Here is a 24,297-nt window from a genome sequence, read left to right on the forward strand (position 1 = left end):
GTCAAATCCCTTTTCTTTTCATAAGAACTCATTTCCTTCTTTACAGCAATTGTCCGTCCCGCTTAAGTATCTTTAAGCAAACCACAGATGACAACCAAGACACCAGCTGCAGGGAAGACGTTCTCCAGCTGAATAATATCTGACCTTAATGTCCTGTTTGGAAACTCAACTGAGAATCATAAAAACTATTCCACTGAACCCGGGCCTCTGAAAGAGGAACTTTCAGATAATACAGTATGAATTATTTAAAATCACCTAAATAGGGGTTGAATAATAGATTATCCTACTCATAAAGATATAGTATCACTTTTGATTTTTCAATGTACCCAAAAGTAAATGAAAAAGCTACTCAATCACAGAGAATAATCATCTCCCACCCCAGAAACTGAGGTCAACAGTGGCCTTCCGAAGTGGCTCACTGAACTCTATACTTTCTTGATTAAATAACGGGGGCATTTTCTGCCAGTGGAAAACATTAAAAAAAAACATACATTGTTGCATCTCACTGTAGATGATAAAAAAGGATTTCCATAAATGGCCAACATAATCAAGGCAAAGCCACATTGCCAACTGCTTTGACCGCGCCTGAGTACACTAACAAAAGGTAGCTGATTTTGACCATAATAGTGCATGTCATTGTGCTAACAGAAACCATTCAGGACATTGAGCCCGTTGAGTGCCAATTCAGCACAGGACGCCTGACTCATCCTCTCTGCTCTGAGTCACTCCCTCCCTCCTCTAGTCCGGGATCTGTGGCTCCTGCTGGAGCTGGCTCCTCTCACCCTAATGTCAACCCACCACTTCACAGGCAGGAAGCCAGCCAAGGATGCAGACATGGCCCCAATGGGTCCGAAGGGGGCTGTTTTTATTTCAGTGGGTCTTTCTTTGTGAAGACAAAGACTGCTGGGTGTGATGATGGTGTGGTGAGAAAAGGGCAAGCCGTGGCACATCATGAGGGACTGAAGCACACTGCTTCCAACAATTCTGTCATGTCTTCAAAAAAAGAATGATGGAGATGGATTAGCCGCTTGGAGTTGGGTGAAACGGGTCAACAAAGGTACCGAATCTCAAGGTAAAATGTGATAACAAGGTATGAGCCATAACTCTTCACTATGTATCCCTTTTCACCACTTTTCTGTGAAGTTTTTTTTTTTTTTTTTTTTTTTTTGCAGCTTTAGGGCAACATCAAAGCAACAAAAAAAAAAAAAAAAAAAGCTGTAGCTAAGCTCATTATACAAATGAGCTTTGGGGCCAACTGCTCACACCAAGCAGTTAACATGTGAAAAATGATTTCAGAAGTTAAAAGGTAAACAACTCTAATAAGGTAGTGAGTGTCTCACTGGTCACAGACCCTCGCCTGGATGTAGGTTATGTCCCATAGCGCATCTAGCACACACAAGAGCTAGGATTTCTTTGGATTTGGCCGTTTTAGCCACACCAGCAGCACACTGTAGGGTCAGCGATGGCAACAATTGGATGAATTTTGCAATTTGGTACCGACGTTCATGGTCCCCAGATGATGAAACATGATTACTTTGGTGATTCTCTGACTTTTCTTTGAACTCTACCATGAGGTTGACTTTTTTATTTTTTTTAAATATCTCAGCAACTATTTCATGAAAATTGGCAGATATTCATAGTGCCCAGAGGATGAACTTTAATGACTTTGGTGATCCTATCCTTTCATTTAGTGCCACCAGCAGACCAAAGTGTCATCCCCTGACTTTTCCTCTACCGCCACCACAGATGACATTTCTAGTTTTGAGTGAAATGTCTAAAAAAATGATTGGATACCACAAAATGTGGTACACACATTCACGTACCCATTAGGATGTAAGCATAATTATTTTGGTGATCCCTTAACTTTTCATCTAGCGCCATGATTGGGTCAACATTTTTATTTGCACAATACTTTGGTCTATGACTACCGTAAATACTTGCAAAAGTAGTGAGATTCCATCATTTTGTGTTTAGTGCTAATTTGCAGATGTTAGCATGCTTACACTTAACTAATATGGCGAACATGGTCAACAGTCTACCTTCTAAGCATTGCTGTGCATAAATACAGCCTTACAGAGCCGCTAGCGTAGCTGCAGACTCTCAGTCTTGTTTAAGTACACATTGTTCATAAAAAACATTGTTTCAAAACTGCAAATCTATTGCTCGTTTTCCTTTGACAATAAAATTATATTACTACCAAAACAAGCTGGCATTTGCTCAGCTTCCAGGTTGTAACATTTTTAATATTGTGCAAGTGCAAAAAAAAGTATTGAACACACTTGCTGCAATTTATTTAATACTTAGTAGAAAAGCCTTTGACAGCTTCAAGACGCCTCCTGTATGAAGAAACTAGTCACACACTAGTTTGCCCATTCTTCCGCACAAACTGTCTTCAAATCTTGAAGGTTCTGGGGGCATCTTCTATGGACTCTGATCTTCAGTTCTTTCCAGAGGTTTTTAATTGGATTCAAGTCGGCTGATTGACCGGACCATTCTAACAGCTTGATTTTCTTTCTCTGAAACCAACTGAGAGTTTCCTTAGCTATATGTTTGGGATCATTGTCTTGCTGAAATGTCCACCCTCATTTCATCTTCAGCATCCTGGTGGATGACAGCAGATTCTTATCAAGAATGTCACGGTACATTTCTCCATTCATCCTTCCTTCAATTATATGAAGCCTGCCAGTGCCAGATGCTGAAAAACAGCCCCACACCATCATGCTCCCACCTCCAAACTTTTGTTTTTAGGTTGATGTGCAGTGCCATTTCTCCTCCAAACATGGTTTATGCTATGACAGCCAAACACTTCATCTCATCTGACCTAAAATGTCATTCCAATAGCCCCATTGGAAATATATTTACTGGGAAAAATGTTCAATACTTATTTTCCCCTGTATAACAGAAACATAGATTCCCCCAATGTCCACACATATATCAGTATCATAGCAGTCAGCGATTATGTATTATTAGTTCACTGTATACCGACCTGTGGGAACTGAACATCTGTTAGTGACATTGTTGGATTTAACACCGGGACACATGCAGTCATTGTGGACAAAAAGTCTCATCTGGCAAAGAGGAAATGGGCATCCGCGTATGGAAACAGGAGGGGCTCATTATATCAAGTCAAAAAGAAATACAGACCTATATAGCAACTTGATACTTGCCATCCAAACTAATCAGCCAGCTCCTGATCAGACAAATAGAAAAGGATTTATGGCAGTCATATAAAGCTATTTTATTCCTCATTAAAGGCTATGAGTGGGGAAAATCCTCAAACATGATACAATAGGTTATTGTTTCCCAATGCTGTGTGCAGCTCAGTGGCTGTGAATGAGCCACAGAGTGCATAGTCAGTCGTCTCTTTCTCCAGATTCCGGTAAATTACACCAGAGCTGCTCATTCAATTTAACCAATCCAAATCTTTTTCACTCCAAATCTACCGTAAGTAAATAAGCTTATGCGCTGACTCAGCACCAAATTCCAAACAGTGACGCATTACAGCAGATTAGCCTCATAGTTCTTTTTTGATTCACTAGACTTCAAAACTAGGCTGTTAAAAGTCAACTTCGGCTAATACTTGAATTAGGCGCTTTAATGTTTAAATTGAAAATTTTAGACGCCATCAAAGAGAGATATTTTTGTAACAGTGGCGGTTATATAAAGTACAGCAACTTTGAGGGAATAAGATGAAACCGCACATCTATTGGCAATGGTACCTAGTGTATCCATTTTGCTTTTCATTTCAGTGCAAACATATTCCCAGCATGCTATGAACCTTTCCAAACAAACAGACCGCTCAAATGATGTAAATACGTTTATTGAAAACACAAACACTTTTTCACACAGAAAAAGAAAAAAAAAAAATGGCACGTTTTTCTTCAACAGAGTTAGGAAAAAGGAAAGTCTGCTCAACAGGTTTTCTTGGATATGGAAACACAAACCTACGGATACATTTTTCTTTGATCAGAACATTTTGTATAATGCTTTAGATATTGCTGTGGAAGCATTTGCTGTAAATGGACAGTGAAGACACAACAGGAGCAACGAGTGACATGAAACGGTTTCATGTCCTACCATTATTTTATAAAAACAAAACTATGGCTATATTAAAGTGTGAACAGTTTATAAAAAAAAGAGAGTTATTTAAACAATTATAAATAAATATGAGACGCTACAACCTTCACCTACATTACAATAGCAGAGTAATAAAAGAGGTTTTCATCCGGAAGATTCCCCATCAAGGAGCAGCCTCTACTGAACGCCACTGTGAATCTCAATCCATCAAATCAGTGGGACTTGGTCCAATTATCTGGGGCATAAGCATGACAGCAAAAGACACGCTAGTTATTCATTCACAGCTGAAGCAAAAACAAACAACTAAAAAAAAAAAACAATTAAAAACACCTAATGAATGGACCTTGAGACAAAACTGTCTGGCTAATGAGACTAATTGATTTATGTTGGTCAGACCGAGAAAGGAATGTTAAGGCCTCCAATTAGGCGTAAGATTTTATTGACAAGACAATGAATCAAAAAGCGAAATAAGTCATTAGATGAATCGATAATGTAAAGTCACCAGCTGCGACTCTAAATTCTACAAGCGGCACATTACCCTCCACCCAAACAAAGCAGCGGTTACCTGTCCAAACGGTTGACCACGTCTCTCACAGTGTTGATGAGATTCTCATGTTCCTGGGGGTTGCTGACTATGATGCTGTGGAGCTTCTTCATGTACGAGTCAATGCTGTCAAGAGTGGGCGTCTCTCCACTAGCTGTAGGACAAACAAGCATGTGATGTCAAGATCAAGATTCAAGATCGACTTTATTGTCACTTAACCCATGCTGCAGCCATGATAAAAAACAAACAAACAAACACAGACAGCATGTACAAACAACAGACACTGTACAATACCACACAACAGACCGTACTACTGTATGGTCCTGATGGTGTATAAAACCCAACATGGTGTCATGCAATGCATTAGTTAAACATTACTCAAAAATAAATAAATAAAATAATTGAATACATAAAATAAATTAATACAGTGTTTCCTTTAGGATTTTTTTTTAGCAGTGGGGGCAGGGCCGAAGACCCCCCTCCCCCCTCCCTGCGCTGCAACACAAACAAATATATTTATTCACCTCTATTCACACACACAATGAGGCATATTTTCAGTTTGAACTGTATTTTTGAGTTACTATATAGGCCAACTTTGATCGTGACATATAGGCTAAGCATTCTGTAGCAAATAATAAACCCACTATTAAGTACATTATCTTAATGCAGTGTGACTACTTCAGCATGTAAATAATGCACCTAAAATACAGAAGTTCTCCGACATGCACTCTAACAACGCAGCCCTATTTCTGATACCGTGGGGGGCAGAAATGTTGCCGTGGGGGGCCGCCACGCTCAAATCAACATTGAGGAAACACTGTAATAAAAAGAGAGATCACAAGTACAACAATTACAAATCTCCATCGTCGTGCAGGCCTGTTCTGCCTTTGACTGGCGGCTATTTGGGAGGTTAATAGACACTGGAATAAATGAGCTTTTGAAACGGTTAAGTCTGGAGTGAGGAACTCTAAACCTCCTACCGGAAGGCAGCAGCTCACATTCTGCGTACAGAACGTGAGACGTGTCGCTAACAATTCTATTTGCTTGTTCATAAATACTTTGCATGGAGAAGTGCTCTTTAACACCAATGATCTTCCAGGCAGTCAGTACTTACAAATGTCTTTAAATACTTGTGGTTGTTCTGAAGGTGAAAGATGTTCATAGGATGACACAAACTTTTGAAAAGGTTACATTTTGTTAGCTGCCAAATATGTCACACAAATGGTACCCCCATTTGTGTGACACATTTGGCAGCTAACAAAACGACAACGATATTAGGTTTCAACAGATAGCTTGCCTTTAATTTTTAACAAATTATGTTTACATGTTGTGAAGTGTCATTTATTTCTAATTAGGGCTGCACGATATGAGGAAAACAGACTGCAATTGCGGGAAGGGATTTTGGAGGGAATGATCATGTTTAAAAAAAAAAAGATTATTATAGTGTGATTTTTGTGAGGATCTGTATAACAAAGATTTTTATCTGTAGGATAGGATTTGTTGACACATATTTTGTCCTTAACAATTATTGTGCCCCCTGCGATTTGGATATTGCACTAGTGCATATTGAAATTTCGATAAATATGCAATTCATTGTGCAGCCCTATTACTAATTCCTGCCCACATAAAAAAAAAATTAAGATCAGCCTTTGTGTATAAAATTATGGACATTTTAGGTTTGGACATCAACTAGGCGGTGGCAGGGGTGACTACTGAACACCGGAGGCAGAAATCACTAGATGACCACACCAACCAGAATATCAGTCCCTCCAGAAAAACGCGATTATGCGATCGCATAATTCAATGCAAAATCAGCCAAAGTCTGCATATTTATGCAGGGCCGCATTTTTTCAAATACGGCGCACTTTCGCCGCATAAATTGCTGATTTCCGCACAAAATATGCGGGACTTGCATGATTTCATAATCCCTGCATTTTTGTTGCAAAAAAGTCACATAAATCTTAGCAGAAAGTTGAAAAATGTTGCGTTTACTTCACACAAGAGTAGCCATTTTCCCCTGTTGCCATGGGAACGTTATGAAGTGGCGTAATTACGCGACGTGAACATCATCGAAAAGCAGGGTGTTGGGGGAATCCCTTTTCTCTTTTTCATCAAACCGCAATTTTTGCAAGTTCCCACAATTTCATCGCATAAATATCCAGCATATATCAGCATTAAACTTGTGAACAAAGTTCCTGAAATGTAAATAAAGAACAGGTTCAAATTAAGGAGAGACAGACCGACTGAACATGGCCAGTCCCTAAAAGAACGGTGAGTGGTCCTGCTGTACAATCAGTTTAAATATGTATCTGTCCTGGAGAGGCATTGGAGTTCAAAGGACATTGATCAATAACAGCAAGCCCAAGAGCTGCATTGCACTTTCAGAAATAAAAGCAACGCAATTTTATTTTCCCACACACAGCAGAATGTTGGTTTAAAAAAGGAGTACATTTCATTTATTTCATTCATTTTCGATTACCAAAACTAAAAACTCTACACTGTGGCAAGAACTCATCAGCAAATATTTGACAAACTTCGGATGCTGCAAAAACACTTAGCTTCTTTTAATTGAAAAAAATCAATAAAACAAGATAATTCTCAAGAATTTCCAGTAGTTAAAGGTCCCATGGCATGAAAATTGCACTTTCTGAGGTTATTTAACATTAATATGCGTTCCCCCAGCCTGCCTATGGTCCCCCAGTGGCTAGAAATGGCGATAGGTGTAAACCGAGCCCTGGGTATCCTGCTCTGCCAGGGTTCTAGAGTGCGACCAAAAATTTGTAAGGGTGCGACTACGATTTTTTTTCTAGGTCGAACTGGTGCACCTAACGTCCTCGCATCCGCTGCCTCTCCACGAACTAAGCGATGTCGTTTATATGGATATGGTTTAATGTTGCGTTACATGACCCATTCCTTCTGTAAAGCCGTGCTTGTGTTTGGATCTCTCCTCCGCGCAGCCCCGGCCCCATTCACTCACAGTTCCCCTGCAACATGGAGAGACACAGCGCCGCCGGTCCAAACTACTGACATTTGTCTACAGTTTTAATTGTTCTTAACACAGCTGTATGTTGTACGAGAGGGAAACCTGTATTGGTACCAGTGTTTCTGCTGGTAACTCTCTGTTACTGCGGCCACCACGGCGAAAAACACATTAGAAGTTATTAAATGCAACTAACTTCAGTTCGTTGAGTAATAGCAACAACTAAAAGTAAAAGACGGAGCCTGCTGGATCATAGTTCATAAAAATGCAGCGCAGTGACGATACAGACATTTCATAGCCTACACAAGACGGGTGTAACGCCGCTAATGAGTCAGCCGTCACTCTCTGAGTAGCATATGCTTCAGTCCATCGCACTCCCCGTCTTTCGTTTTTTTTTTTTTTTTTTTTTTTTTAAGATTTCGGCCTTTATTTTGATAGGAAAGCTGAAGACATGAAAGGGGAGAGAGAGACAGAAGGGGGGAATGACATGTAGGAAAGGGCCGCAGGTCGGAGTTGAACCTTTATATTTACCAACTGAGCTATCCGGGCGTCCTCTTTCTCTTTTAATCAGTCTGTTATTGTTGTTGAAAAGAAGTGAAGGAGCTTTCTCAGATATATATATATATATATATATATCTCCTAGGCTATTTATTTCAGATAACTTTCATTTACATGTGTTGCAGCTGTATATTTTTAAACTGGTAAAGGAAACCCTGTCTTTGCATTTTATTTTAATCACAATCAGTTTTAGTAAAAGAGCTTGTGAAAAGTGGCTTTGACTTAAAACTGAACATTTAGCCCACTTTGTAAAAAAATACAGAGCTATATATCGTGTATCGCCACTCAGCGTTAACGGCGATGCGAGGAAAAATTTGGGTGCACCTACATTTTGTGCTGGTGCACCTAAATAACAAAGTTAGGCGCACCAGTGCAACCAAGGCAAAAAGTTAGTCTGGAGCCCTGTCTGCCTTTGAGAAAATAAAAGCTCAGATGGGCCGATCTGGAATCTTGCTCCTTATGAGGTCCTCCTCAATAGTTACAGACACAGAAATGGCACATATTAAGGAAAGCTCATTGTGGGACTGGCTCTAGTGGCTGTAATTCTGCACCAAGGCTAAATTTTGGGAAAGAGACTTCAGATACAGTATTAGGGGACCACTAAGGTCTATATAAAAGCATCCAAAGAGCACCATGTCATGGGACCTTTAAAATGGATGCAAGTGGAATAATCATGACTCCTATCTCAACAGGTGAAAACTGCTGAAAACATTGTAAGACTCAGACTTTTGTTGTTGCTGCATGATTGGTACTGGGTTTACCATTGAATAAAGTGGTACTGGTTCTCACCTGGCAAAGGTACGGAGGAGAAGCTGGAGGTGAGCGCCTGGCGCAGGGTCTCCAGGTGTTGGTGGAGGAGGCCGTTGCGTCCCCTCTCTTGCATCACATCGCCTTCCAGCCTCTCTACTGCCCCGCGCATGCTCTCCACGTGTTTCTGCAGCGCTGCGTTACGCTCCTCATACTCCATGTTGGTCTTACGCAGCTGCCGCATCTCAGCTTCACGTGCTGTTGAGGATACAAGATACAGCAGTCGGTGCCATCATTCATTTTTTATTTGCCCAGAGAGGTGTGTTCTTTTAATGTTTAGGGCATCCAGAGTTTGGTGTACTGTGGAACTATTCTCGGACGATGGAGCACTATAAAAAAAAAAAAAAAAAAAAAAAAAAAAAAAAAAAGTTCTCTTGAGGTAGCGGAGGAATGTCTTTAAAACACTTAGACAAATGGAGGTTTAAAAAAAAAAAAAAAAGTCCCAGCGCACCAGCTACAAAGTATTTCTCAGCAAGACAACTGGCTGTGTTCAAGCTCTTTACCTTTGCTGTGGTTGAGAAACTCCTCTGTGAAGATTGGTATGTCAAAAACAGTTCTGTCCTTGCCTTCTGCATCCTTCTGTTGATAGCCAGAGACAGTGAGAGGGAAGGAGATGAGCTGAACAGTGAAAACATTCGGCTGCACAGACTGCCAGCGAGAGCTTGTCATTTATCTAGCTGGGCTGTAGGTGCCTGGGTAATTCATTTCATACCTGGCCACATGAGAAATACAGTGATACGGTTTAAGAAGTGAGGAAGGAAGGAATAATTTCATCAAGAGGGCTGCCAAGATATCAAAGGCCCTGAAATGGTTTGCAATAAAAATGTATTTCACGATAGCAGCACAAGATAAAGTGCAGGTTTCACTTGTTTACTCCTTCCTCTGAAAAAAAATGCATCATCCTTCCTCATTTCTTAACATAATTAAATGTATGCTCAATCTCATGTCCTTTGAAATCTAGAGGGGAAACACTGCTATTCCCACAGGAATGCTGAATGCAATATAGTCACCTTGACCATAACCATTCAGGAGCATGCTATACGACTCACAAAGGAAACCTCTTAATTACATCCAGAACTCAATAAAAATGAATTACACACTTAGTCGAAGCCAAGTGTTTGGATCACGAACACAAACGGAGCACCAAAGCGGATTAACCCAGCTTCAGTGATGCAACAATAAGCACTTAATGGGTAGAGCAAGAGGAGGGCAAACACAACAGGTTTCACTTCCTTGGTGAGAAAATAGCAAAAACAGACTCTAACCGTGATTACATAAACTCACAATGAATTAAACTAGTGACATTTCTGGGCAAAAGCACAGGTTCACTTGCTGGGTTTTGGAGACATTCTGTTGTAAAGTCAAAACCAACCATTGCAATTCATGTTGATTTAAAAGCATTTTTACAGATATTTTGAGAACATTACCATTTGAACTAATCTAATTTGTTCAGTATGCGTTGCTATATACCTGCTCCAACCATGTGAATCTGTGTGAACGATTTTGTGCTTTCCTTGCCTGGAAAGGACTGTGGAGTAAATGCAACTGTGTTTCGATAGTTAGAAGAGGACTTTTTAACTTAAATCAATATGATATTTATTTCTTAAGGAAAGTGACTGCGAGTGGAATAGGGCAGGAAAGAGTTACTGACCTCGTGAAGAGCCTCGTTGGCTACCTGGTGCCCAACATCTGGTAAGGAAAGAAAGAGCACAGCAGATGATTCATGTTTCCTTCGCACAGCACAGCCTGCCTTTACTACATGGTGAACTAATAGAATGAATTAATGTAATCAAAAAAGAAATTCCCATCTGTGCACTCTTTATTGTGAATCCACTGAAATGAGGCAGAGGCTTACTTCAGAGACAGAGCTGTTTATGTCATCAACATTTTTTATATTCAAAATGAGAATTATCCACAGTTGCAAAATAGGAAGAGATAATGTAGACCATGTGTTGTGAGAGCACAGTAACGGCTCCTTGGCCTCGAGCTGCTAAACTATTAACTCATAACCTTGACTACTAAAAACTCGAAATGTATCTCTTTTCCTTGCCACATTTCTATTGACTGGGCAAAGCAAATAGTAAGTTGTGAGTTCCAACACCAAATAACGGAATATACTGTATTCAAATATGTATTAAAATATAGCAAAAGTGTTTAGGGTGGGAAATTATTTCCTAGCCTTGTCAGCCATATTTCTTTATGTACACTAACATCCCATTAACACATAAGCATTTAAAGGAGTTTCCCAACAAAACCCACATATTCTACATTAAAGTGCTCATATTATGCTTTTTGGCTTTTTCCCTTTCCTTTATTGTGTTATATATCTTTTTTGTGCACGTTATAGGTTTACAAAGTGAAAAAGCCCAAAGTCCAACAGAAAACACTGTTCACAAACTGCTCCTAACAGCACTATTGTAGTCCAGCCTTTACTTCCGTGAAAAACGTGCGCCACTTTGTAACACACGTTATGCGCGCCTAGCTGCTAGCGTAGCACGCCCTCATACTCTGCTTCTGACTGGCTAGTAGTCCTTACCTAACTAATGCCCATGTGCGACTCCCAACAAAGATGGAACAGAAGTGAGATGTCTCACTCCGTAGCTAAAACAGAGAGCTCAACACACAGGGTGAAAAGAGGAGCTGCAGCAATGTATAGTACAACAAAAATATGGTGTTTTTTGAAAATTAAACCATGAAAACCTATTCTGGTACAACCTCTAAATACAATTATGAACCTGAAAATTAGCTTAATATGAGCACTTTAAGCCACAAAGCAACTCCACTAGATCATGTAGTGGTTTGGTGCCTTGTTCATGGGCATCTTTGTGGTCAAAACCAAATATTTTAAGCCAGTCAAGAGATTTAAAATTCCATTCCTATACATTTATTCTGTAATGAATGCCTTAAGATGCATGTTCATGTTAGTCAATCTGACAGGACTTGTCCACCAAACATAATACCTGGTTCATCCAAATGTCAGCAGACATACGTAGTATTTGACTTGCCAGCTACTTCTTAAACAGTATTGCCTCAGAATGATGGTGGGCTAACTGCCAGAACACCTAGTTTTAGTGGCTGATGCCAACTTGTGATCCTGCAGCTTTTCTAACCAGATCTCACCTCCCCTGTGCCGCTTGCCTTTCTGCTTCTCCTGAACCTTCCTGGTGAAATGTTTGTAAGCCTCTGTCTTCTGGTACTTCTCCAGCTCCCGCATGTAACGCTCCTTATCTCGCTCCGCCTCATCCAAGTATCGCTGCAAAGAGAAGAAAGAAAGGTGAGAAGAGCTGGGAGGGCTCAGCCAAAAAAAAAAAAAAAAAAAAAAAAAAAGAGGAAAATTAGATTTGGTGAAACAGAATGAAGGAGGATTGTGGGTGAGATGGCACAATGAGTGGGAGTGATCATTTTTCTAATCAGGATTAGTTCCTTTCAAAAAGACAAAAATAAGTCATTTCCAATATTAATAATCTACATTCACTCAACACTTGTAACTAAGAAAACGTGATATCATTAGTTTGGGAATTAGAGGAAAACACTAATAAAACCATCTTCATGCAAAGACCCTGTCCCAGGATACTGGCATATCTGACTCGGCTTTGAACCCGTGGTTCAACAACATGATACAAATCAGCAGCATAGCTCTCCGGGCTCTATCTCACCTTTGGATTTAAAAACAAAACATGTCCAGATTTCTCTAATCTTCTCAAGAAAAACTGCTAGTTCTAACTTTAAATAAACACAGCTATGCATTGAAGTGCTCATAGTATGCTCATTTTCAGGTTCATAATTGAATTTAGAGGATGTACCAGAATAGGTTTACATGGTTTAATTTTTAAAAAAAGACCATTTTTTTATTGTTGTACTGCACATTGCTGCAGCTCGCTCGTCTTTTCACCCTGTGTGTTGAGCTCTCTGTTTTAGCTACAGAGTGAGGCATCACACTTCTGTTCCATCTTTGTTGGGAGTCGCACATGCGCAGTAGCTAGGTAAGCACTGCTAGCCAGTCAGAAGCAGAGTATGAGGGCGTGCCACGCTAGCAGCTAGGCGAGCATTATAACGTGTGTTACAAATTGACGCACGTTCGTCACAGAAGTAAAGGCTGGACTACAATAGAGCTGTTTGGAGCAGTTTGTGAACAGTGTTTTCTGATGGTAAGTCCCTTTGGGGTGGACTTTGGGATTTTTCACTTTGTAAACCTATAACATGCACAAAAAAGATATATGAGCACTTTAAAGAAAGGGAAAAAGCCAAAAAAGCATAATATGAGCACTTTAAGTGTTTGGCTAACAGACAAAGCTGAGCAATTTTGTTAAATGACATGTAGTCTATATCCACGACGTTCACTATCCGGGACTGCCCCGTTGCCGCCGGAAAATCCGCCGGATTTCCCTCATTTAGGCCGGATATCCGTTGCCTTGGGCTTCCTTTGTGTTGGCATTTTAAACTCCGGTCGATTTATGAGGACTATGGTTAACCTTTTCTCAGATCTCTGCAGAGTAAATACAGACAACTAGCTAGACTATCTGTCCAATCTGAGTTTTCTGTTGCATGACTAAAACAACTTTTAAAACGTACACATGTTCCACCAAAACAAGTTCCTTCCGAGCCTATTTTGCAGCGGCACCGGTGCTTAGCCCTGCCCAAGACGATTGTGATTGGTTTAAAGAAATGTCAATAAACCAGAGCACGTTTTCCTCCCATCCCCGAATGCTATGTGGAGTAGTCTGGGGAAGCGAGACTAAATGACATGTGAAGCATTGATGCTGGCATTATGTCTGATACACAGTTCATTACAGGTTTCTAAAAGACAATTTAATGTCATAACATATAGATGATTTAATTCAGATTAATTTATGAGCTGTTGATGAAACTGAAGGGCAGTGGAAAATGATTATCATTCTGCTGATCCACGTTCTGACTAATTTTGAAAAGGCCATCCATGTTTTTGCTGGTTGACGCACAGGGGTGTCACTCTTTGCAGTGGAATAACAAATTGATACGGAAAATGTGCCTGAACATGACAAACAAATTATGGTTCTATCGCTACAAAAAAAAAACAACTGGGACACAATACAAGATGCCATCAACTATGCAAGATGATCTGTAAAAGGATGTCAAACTACCAAAACATAGTCATGTATAAGTCAAGTTTTTGCCAGCTCCAAAACAGTGACACCATGGACTCGACAGGCTTTTGTTCTTACACTCGTTTTGTGCCTGGTGAAAGAGGTTATGAAAGTCTCTGCTGGTTTGAGAGCGTTACATATAGTTGGGGATAGTCTTAAATGTTGGCATGTTGCAGATGAAGATTTCAGTCCATACCTCTGGATCAATGTTGGTGCAATCAATGGAAAGCCAAAAGTGATGACAATTAAAAATCCACCACCTTGTTTATCAAAAAACCAACAGATATTGCTGCGGACCGCTGCAGCCTCTGATCCGTTTATTTTCTTCCACTGCTTTCTCAAAACCTGGATAGTTATTCACTATCGTTGCTCTAATCTATATGAACACTTTTATAGAAGTTAAAGCTTTAGTGCGGAACTTTTTGATATTAATGAACGTCCGTTACATTAAATTAGATTACATGACATGTCATTTAGCGGACGCTTCTATCCAAAGCAACTTCTAATTAAGTGCGCTTACATTCAAGCCATTGCCAAATGAGTTGCGACAAAGCTAATTAAGACTATCAGCTCCACAAAGCTCTCTCTGTATTGCTCTGTAAGATTGTGTCGTCCGGCAACTTTTGCGTGCAGAAACTCAAGTGAAGAAAATGACCTCTTCTGGGGAGTCCATCATGTTTTTTTAATCCTCCATGTCCCCCTTGGCTACTAGCAACTGCGTGGAGGAGGGGTGGGCGGTGGTGCACAATCATGGAAGACTTGTATCATGTGGACGTGCTGACAGTTTTGTTGTCATTACTTAGAATTCCTCATGGGGGTGACAGAAACTATGCACTATAAGCACTAGCTTTTAAGCTTTTCATATCTTAAACAGAGTAACATACAAAGTGAAAAAAGGAAAGAAATGCTGAACTTTGACACATTATTTCTCACAGCCGATTGCTCAATGTGTAATCCTGTCTGGGACTTCTGCACTGACCTGCTTCTCCTCGGGCGGCAGCTTGCTCCACTCGTTGCCCAGCATCCTCGTAATCTCTGGAAATGGCACGTCTGGACGCTCTGCCCGTAGCTGCTCTCGTCTGTCGTTCATGAAGCGAACGTAGCCCGTTAGGGGGGCCTTGGGGGCATTGCTGTCCTTCATCGGCTTCTTCCTCTTCCTCCCCTTGGTCCAGCTGCCACGTCGGGGCTTCTGCAAAGATAACAAAAACAGATAGGTTTGGAAATATCAGGTAGCAATCCCGCATGATACACACTGGGAGGACATTCTTGGGAGTTTGAAAAACATCTCATTCGAAGTCTCTGTCTTCTTACCTCATCTCCATTTCTTTGGCTGCTGTTGTCGTTATTGGCTCCTGGAGAGCCTGTCTGCTCATCCATGACTTCTATGTCTACAGGGGAGATCTGGAGGAAAACAGTGGGAGATGTTAGAATAGGAAACGTCTCATACAAGTACGGTAGGAGCTACAAATAGGGCTGGGCGATATGAAGAAAATCAAATATCACTATATTTTTGACCAAATACCTTGATATCGATACCGCAACGATATTGTAGTGTTGATTATTGGTGCTTTCACAAAATATTTACACAATGAGATTTTTGATAATCATCAGTAATGTGGATATAATGACTAAGTGGGTAAAGGCAAATAATAGAACAGTTACAACAGTCTGGTAAGTTCAGAAAAGTACATCACTTTACTGTACACTTATGCCATATTACAATATCCAAAATCCAAGACAATATCTAGTCTCATATTACGATATCGATATAATATCGATATATTGCCCAGCTCTAGCTACAAACTTACATGGTATTAATATATGATCTGGAAAGATTAGTTAAGGTAAGGCTTGTGCTATCTGGGGGAGCCAGATGAAAAAAAGGGGGATGCACATTGATGCTCAATGAAGGTGGGTTATGCATTTGGAGACAGGGTTGGACTGAGGCGTGAAGCATTGTCACCAGGGATGCTGCCCAGCCAGGAAATAGAGAGCAGACTGTTCCTTCTGCAACATTATCGCATTTTCTGCTTTTTCGTCCAAACTCCTCCCAGTTGTTGGCTCCCAACCTCCTCTTGGCCAGCCACATTTCCTCTAATAGAAATGTCTTGCTGCCATTAATCATTATTGAGCATGTGAAGGGGGAAAAAAAAAACACAGCACCCCAACTTCTCAGATGCTAATTTAGCCTATTTTCAACATGAGGAAGTAGTGTTGTGGAACTGCCTCTTAATTAGAGATAAGAGAAAGGCCCTCTAAAGAAGAAATCTGTTCCCTGTTTACTAGTGTCTATCCTAGCTTGAAATTACAATATATTTGACTATCAAACCACTCTAAAAAAAAAACATAGGTAATTTATGTTTGCACAAGACTAATTGAACACCAAAAAAAGCATGCTGACTCAGAGTAGGCCTACTAGTGGGCAAACAGCCCAGGTTGAGTTCTGAAAATAAGAACATCCTCCTTGTGTTTAACCTTTCACCTCTTCTAAATCACTACGTGGGAAACGAGCCTCTATATCCTGGATGTGGTTTCTGCCCCCTGCCACTAAGTACTGTGGGAAAAGTCACAGAGGAATTAGTTGATCTACCACCAAAGACCAGAAGAAGATATTCTCTTCTTTGGAAGAACACATGTGGGGGAAATCCCCCCCCTTCAGCAAACAGTTGAAGTCAGCAGGGGTTTTCTTTCAAGCACTTCTGTTATACCTAAAGCCGGTTTCTAGTGACACCTATAAATGCCTTCATAACATACTGCCAAACAAGAGGACCCCACGTGTGTCACCTATTTTGGGAAGCTTAATTTAAGCTTATTTGAGCAAGCCTAAGAAAAAACGTTACTTGCAGATAGGGCTTTATGGTGCTGAGGCCTAGCTATGAACAACAAATTCAAAATCTAACAAAGACCATAAAGATTGCTGTGTTTTGCTTTCTAACCCTACGAAATAAAAACTATGCCGTAGTGCCCTCTGCTGGGTGAAAGCACACAATGCATAATTTGATGTTAAATTGCATGGAATTTTACCTGGACAGAAAAATATAATATCACACTATGTGCCTATATAAATACACACACATATACATACATACATTGTGTGTGTGTGTGTGTGTGTATATATATATATATATATATATATATATATATATATATATATATATATAGAGAGAGAGAGAGAGAGAGAGAGAGAGAGAGAGAGACTGAGAGAGAGACTGGACATATCAAGGTTTACTTGTCTGTGCAATATCAATATTTTATCTGTGCAATACTGTGTAATGAATCCTTTCAGTCTGTTTACTTATTATGGTTTGTCTTTATTGTGTTAACTGTTTTTTACTGTCACTTGCTTTTCCTACTACCTCTTTTGGTACAGTTTACATATTTATCATTATATCTTGCCTTGTTTACTGATGGACTGTGTTTGCACTATTCCCTCGGCGTTTCTGTACTGCACCCAGTCAGCAGTGCTGGAAGCGACGGCTAACGATTAATGTTAACATTAAGCCACATTCATGTAAGCAAATGCTGTGGTCGATATATTTCAAATATCGTCACATTGGCAAGTGAGTGGACATTAATTTGATAAACATTACGATGTTTATGAAATTCATGCAAACCGTGTGACCAGCTGGCAAACAGCACCATTAGCGTCAGTTATGTTAACTTACACTAGCTAGCTAATGTCAACTTTAACAGCTGTGGTGCTTGTCTTCAGCAATACGAGCTATTGCTGTACGGCCGTTTAATGTCTGATAATAATGGCGACTAAGGTTATTTTTAAAATTCAAAGGCATATTGAAGTTATCATTATCAGAAACAATGGTCTAGCATATTGGACTGATGTAGCTAGCTAGCTAGTAGCTAGCTAGCTAGCTACTGCTGGGCTAGCTAGCTCACTCAGCTGTTAGCTAGCCGACGGGCAGCTAACGTTCTACTTTAGCTTTCACTAACTCGTCAAAATGCCATTTGAAACATAGCTAATTCAATTAGATATGTAATGTCCATTTAGTAAAACCATCGAGTGAAAACTAACCTTAGATCACGTAATCCGTAGCGGTAACGTTACCTGTCCAAATGATTTTCCTAATCAAAACAATACAGCAGCCACTCCATAGAACCAAACCACATAGACAGGCATGTAGCTATGGTTATACTTCGCCCTGAAAAATACTCCTATTTCTGCCTGTATGTTTGGATATTGTATGTATTTGATTTAATTAAAAATCAATTGTTAGGGATGAGAATAGCAAGGAAATCACAAAAAATCTGATAAGAGATAAGATCCTAAATTAAATATGTTGACTATAAAGTTAATTGGATAGTTTTTGATTCAGCCTATAAAACTGTACACACCAAAACAGCAATATTATTAAAAGCTAATCCAACATAATGTCCTTTTCAAACGTACCAACACAAAAAAGGCAGATTTAATTACAGCAAACTGCTCTAGACATTGTAACTCTGTGACTTTTCATAGGTCACCGTTTTCTTCGTGTACATAGACCAATGTCTTTAAGGGTGTTGCTTCCCCCTCGTGTTGGTTTTGCGTATTACATTTCTTAAATTTAATTCCAGAGTTAACTCCCATGGGAAATTTAAAGCTTTATTTATAAGATGTGGAAGCTGTCTGCATATCAAGGCTTGTGCAGTAAGTATTAAATGATGAGACGAGGAAATCTTTCATTTGATTTGGAATTTTGTAGATTACTTATGCAAAATGATCCTAGGAGCAGAGCTGGCAAAGCCCTCAAGCTTTTTGTAGTTTGTAGGGCATTCCTTAAGACCTCTGTTGCAGTTGCAACTTGAAATACTGCCATCCCCTTTTATTTAAGTATACCCTTCTCTCTCTGTAACTGTTAGTGAGTGTCTGAGCTCTGCCAGAGCCACACACATTTACACACAACTCACCAATGGCAATTTTACATTGCTGGCATCCCTGGGGTACAATCAACTTCTGCAAACAACTATATCCTCATATTGCACTGAGCATCCGCCATACATTGATACATGATTTTAATAATTTGAGAACAATACACTGCTTGTGGAAACCATCCCTATTAGTGCAGTCGCCACTCTGTGGGCGTATATGACCTGTCCAAACAAGGAATTCAGTAACACATTACTGTTATTTATAAGCTCCCAATCCAGAAAACCTCCCCTAATTTGAGACATAGAAAATGAGAGAGAGCGAGAAGACTAATACTCTAATTCCAAATTAACAGATCACAAATCAACACCCAGGCGGGAGTTACCAGTCTAATTGAAACTTTGATTGCAATCTCATCGCAATTACCCAGAGTTAATCCAACCCAATTCTCAGGCTCATTACACACAGAGGGTTGGGTACATCCAGAGTTCAGAAAATAAAGTCAGAAACAAAACCAAGACATTTAGCTCTCAAATGTTTCATATCTTGTAGATCATCAAATCAATTGCTGGGGAGGTAAGAAATGTTTTCCCAGAAATACTCCAAAAAAAAAAACTCTCAGTATCAATTTACCAAGTCTGAGGATGCTCAACCCCCAATTTATATTATTAAGCCCCATTAACATTAGTTTTCTATTGTTTCCCTCCAAGTACTTTACAGTTGGAAAAGTTCATATTCCACCATTTCTCATAGTGTCACATACAGTATATAGTCTACCAGCTTGTGCAAGAGTTGGATGTTTTTTATGGCCTCACCATTTAATCAAATGCTATATATTTAAAGATATATTGTTTTAGGGCTTTTCCCCTTATTTAGAACAGCTGAAGAGAGACTGGAAATGGGAGAGACAGAGGGGGATGACATGCAGCAAAGGATCTTGGTTTGGATTTGAACCTGGGCTGTTGGCAAGGGCTGAGCCTACATGGGGCGTGCGCCGTGCGCTCTACCAGGGGAGCTAGAGGCCCCCCAAAAAATTTAATTAAAATGTCTTAAGGATCACTTTATAGACCTTTTGTCAAATTTTGAATCTGCATTAGAACATTTGTTTGGCTGCACTGCATGGATTGGTAATGGTTTGTCCACTGGTCAGTGAGATTTAAGGAGAAAAACATCAGCATTCCAGCAACCTGTTTTGTCTGCTTCTCCTTGAGGTTATGATGTCCTACATTTCCAAGAAAGCCTTTCAAATAATTCAATCGTTGGTTATATTGTATATGTAGGTGCTAAAGGTAAAAGTGTTATAATAGTTAGGGGTTAAAAAAACAGCCCTTAGTCAGATGTCTTGTGGCTGTATTGCATTCAGAGGCTGCTGTCAGTGGAAAAAAACTGACATATTTTGCTTTTATACAATGGAATTCTCCCTGTAAGACTCTTGAACATCAGTGCAAAAATAGCAAGTCCACAAGGCCCACACCAAAACCTGACATTTAGCATTGATGTTTCAGATGGCTGAAAACAATTCTGCCATAAACTCAATTGAAGCTGCACTGTTTAACTGTTTACCAGTTTTATTTATTTATAATAAAAAATCTCACCACAATGCAACATGCCCAGAAATGAAAGCTGCGAGAAAGCCGTTTCTTTCCAAGATTGTATATGAGGCTGTTTTTTTTCTCCCATGGGAATTTACCAACAATAACAACAGATACACAAATTAGCTATGCTAATTTTCAGTTGAGGGGAACAGAAAAAAAAAAAAAACATCTGCCAGTAATATGGTAATCTCTACCAGCAGACATCTCATATTCTAGCTCTCCAACAGTCTTGAATAAATAAGAGGTAGCTTTGCCTGTGGAATCATGTTTGTCACTAATTGGCTGACTTGGAACACAGAAATTATACAGGCCAACTGTGCAACTCCCAACAGTAGGATGTCGGGCTGGGATTTTAACTTTGTATTTTTTACCATTCAGCATAGGTGGTCACTGCATTGTGGGCGGTGTCACAGCAAACAAACAAAGCTTGGGAAATGGCGAGCCAGGTTCAATCAGCTCTGAACTGGAGACTCTTTAGATCCCAGCAGGCCTGCGGGGCACAGCATCAAGCTGTCCTCTATACTGTTATCCACCTGTCATGTCACATCCAATCACCTGCTCCCAGCCTGAGACGTTTAGTGCAGAGGAAAGGTTTCCAGCCACTGGCCCACTGTGGGTTGGCAAATATGTCCTTGCCAGTCAGTTTGTGTGGCCTGGAAAGTGGCAACATTGTGACACCCCCACTGCATGCATCACGCCCTCTTTTTGCCTTAGGACACGAAGGGTGATGATGTGTCAGGAGGGTGCGAATAGATGGTCAAGTTAGTGGAGTAGGGTCTGGCTAGCCCACACAACATTCCGGGACGGGAGAAAAAAGTGCTGTGGTTTATTGGCATTTCTTTAAACCAATCACAATCGTCAGGGATGGTGCTAAGCACTGGATGGAGCAACGGTGCCACTGCAAAATAGCCTCGGGAAGGAACTTGTTTTGGTGTTCAAAGGTTGTTTTAGTCATGCAACAGAAAACTCAGATTGGACAGATGGTCTAGCTAGCTGTCTGGATTGTATGGAGTTATATTTATGGAGTTATATTACTGTCATTAGTCAAGAGCGCATTATTTCAATTTGAGAGCATTTCTCACTGATATTACGTTCAGATTTCTTGCTCTCACACCCAAATAGTCACTGCTCACACTCAAAACCGTGCTCTCACACTCAAATATTCACTGCTCGTGCTTGGATTTGCTCTGCTTGTGCTCAAACTTTCTGCTTGGACTCAGATATGTTGTTGTTTGGACAGATTTCCTGCTCTCAGCTTTGAACCTTCTCCTCGCACTCAGGCTGATTCTGCTCACTTGCAAAGTTTCTGCTCTCGGATTTCTCCTGCGCGCTTGGATTTTTTTGTGTTATAACCCTGCCAAAAGTCAACAACCAATAGAATGCCAGCTGTAGTGTTGACCAATGAAAACACCAGAAACTGGATTGTTTGTGTCAGTTTTTGCATCACTGTTGTGTTGTTCATCAGAATTTAGTCTTCATTCCTTCATATAACATTAGTCTGAAAATGATGGATTCATATCAGTCTGTTTAAAAAGTTGTAACATTAAGTACAATTTCACCACTATAACAAAAACAGATCTAGAAATTATATGGTTTCTTATTTGCTCCTTAAATAGCAGTTATTTGTTTAATTAATACAAAGCAAACTGAACTGAAAAAACAAGTATTTTGTTTTACTTTCTTTTCATCCAGGTGGGGCTGAGGGGCTCGACCCCTGTTGATCTGTGTGTGTCATATCACCAACCCATGATAGCTAGAATTCACCCTGCTACTCCAGATCTACCTACTGTATGACTGGCTACAGACTACAACCATCTGGTCCAGATCTACATACTGTATGGCTGACTACAGACCACAACCATCTGGTCCAGATCTACCTACTGTACGGCTGACTACAGACTACAACCATCTGGTCCAGATCTACCTACTGTATGGCTGACTACAGACTAAAACCATCTGGTCCAGATCTACCTACTGTACGGCTGACTACAGACTACAACCATCTGGTCCAGATTTACCTACTGTATGGCTGACTACAGACTACAACCATCTGGTCCAGATTTACCTACTGTAACCAGACTACAACCATCTGGTCCAGATTTACCTACTGTACGGCTGACTACAGACTACAACCATCTGGTCCAGATTTACCTACTGTACGGCTGACTACAGACTACAACCATCTGGTCCAGATCTACCTACTGTATGGCTGACTACAGACTACAACCATCTGGTCCAGATCTACCTACTGTACGGCTGACTACAGACTACAACCATCTGCAAGTTTTGTTTGTAGTGAACATCATTAAACAGCTGCAATAAAAGTCTCTTGGGTTCATATGGGACTCGGTTGTTCTCCATACTGCATCATACACTATATTATTTTTTTGTTTTGTTATATTAGTACAGACAACAGTATCATTACCTAATCACAGTATATATTATTCTGGTGTACACTGTTGACTTGACTCCATGCTATTGACTATACGTCACTTTAGCTTGCCACTACCTCATAAATTTACCTTAATTGCTCTTGTGTAGTTAATTTATCTTCTACTAGTTGTATATACCTCCTATTTAATTGAATTATTCTTAATTTGTGTTGCAATACCTGAATCATCCCTCTTATGAACACTAGACTTATCTTTATTCATAACCCTGCTCACAAACTCACCTGAACCTGGGTCATCTGTTTGCCAATATCAATTTTCCTGCTACAGTAAATCCTACAGGCAAAGTGTACTGCTTCACCATAGTATGAACCATACACTTTTTAGGTTTTGTGTCAAATATTGTGCAATTTGTTATGAATTACTCACTGTTTTGACAAGGTAAATTAAAGCTAGTGTCAGCTCTGATTAATTTAATTGTACTGTTTTTTTTTATAAACGTTATGGAAAATGAAAAAACAATTTGCCTTGATCAGGGTTTTAATTTTGCAAATATAAACATGGTTTTAATAATCTGTATCTTATTGCTCTGAAAAACTACAATGATTTAAGAAATATCAGTATATATCATATATATATATATATATATATATATATATATATATATATATATATATATATACACACAACTATAATGACTAATGCCTATATATGTATTGCCTCATTTATGTATTTCATGTTCTATTTAATAGCCATATTTATTATGTGAAGGCTACAGTTTCCCTCAACTGCAGCCGGGACATTCTAACGCTTAACGTGAAAAAGCTTAACGTGGTTTAATGTACCTAAACAATGATCAATCAGATATCAGTCAGTTATCAGTCACATAACGTCCATAATAATTTGACTTTGGGTTAGATTTTTTGACAGTTTTCAGTGGTTATGAGGAGCAATATGAGAGAGAAATTTGGTAATCATTGATCACTGACATTTTCTACAATAAGGAAAATCTATTTGTTTATGGACATCAAGCTAGGCTATATGCTAGCGCCATTATGCTAGCTAGGTAGCTAGGTGCTTAAGTTATGTTATTACTCACCCTCGTAGTTGTGGACATAACTTCATACGTCCCTCTTCAAAGCTTTCTCCCGTTTCCTGATGGGTGCAGGTGAAAGTGCGTCGACCATTCTGTGCACATTGTTGACATATACTTTTAATAAAGCTAAATATAAAGCGGGGATATATAAACTTGGTTACAGAGCAGCCGCCCTCAACAGACGTTCTAAAGTAAAACAAACGCACCCTCAACGGGGCAGGGATCATTTCATTGGTCAACACTACAGCTGGCATTCTATTGGT

At 39.8% G+C, this 24,297-nt stretch overlaps 1 protein-coding gene across 6 annotated transcripts; it reads right to left on the minus strand.

The window, feature by feature from the left end:
- Nucleotides 1-3,804: 3,804 nt before the first annotated feature.
- Nucleotides 3,805-24,070, minus strand: hmg20a (high mobility group 20A). 6 transcript variants are annotated; one of them, XM_028585422.1, is made up of 9 exons: nucleotides 24,038-24,070; nucleotides 15,401-15,490; nucleotides 15,069-15,278; nucleotides 12,105-12,219; nucleotides 10,618-10,655; nucleotides 9,470-9,545; nucleotides 8,949-9,164; nucleotides 4,643-4,775; nucleotides 3,805-4,312 (listed from the first exon to the last, which is right to left on the minus strand). In XM_028585422.1, exons 1-9 carry the CDS (start codon nucleotides 24,053-24,055, stop codon nucleotides 4,309-4,311), a joined length of 900 nt encoding a protein of 299 aa, XP_028441223.1. In that variant the 5' UTR covers nucleotides 24,056-24,070; the 3' UTR covers nucleotides 3,805-4,308. The 6 variants fall into 6 exon arrangements, with proteins under 6 accessions (XP_028441223.1, XP_028441221.1, XP_028441225.1 ...); XM_028585420.1 differs by having other exon boundaries at nucleotides 12,087-12,219; XM_028585424.1 differs by lacking the exon at nucleotides 24,038-24,070 and adding an exon at nucleotides 18,495-18,576 and having other exon boundaries at nucleotides 12,087-12,219.
- Between the last annotated feature and the right edge of the window lie 227 nt (nucleotides 24,071-24,297).

The sequence above is a fragment of the Perca flavescens genome, chromosome 8 (genome assembly GCF_004354835.1).
Source record: "Perca flavescens isolate YP-PL-M2 chromosome 8, PFLA_1.0, whole genome shotgun sequence".
NCBI classification, from domain to species: domain Eukaryota; kingdom Metazoa; phylum Chordata; class Actinopteri; order Perciformes; family Percidae; genus Perca; species Perca flavescens.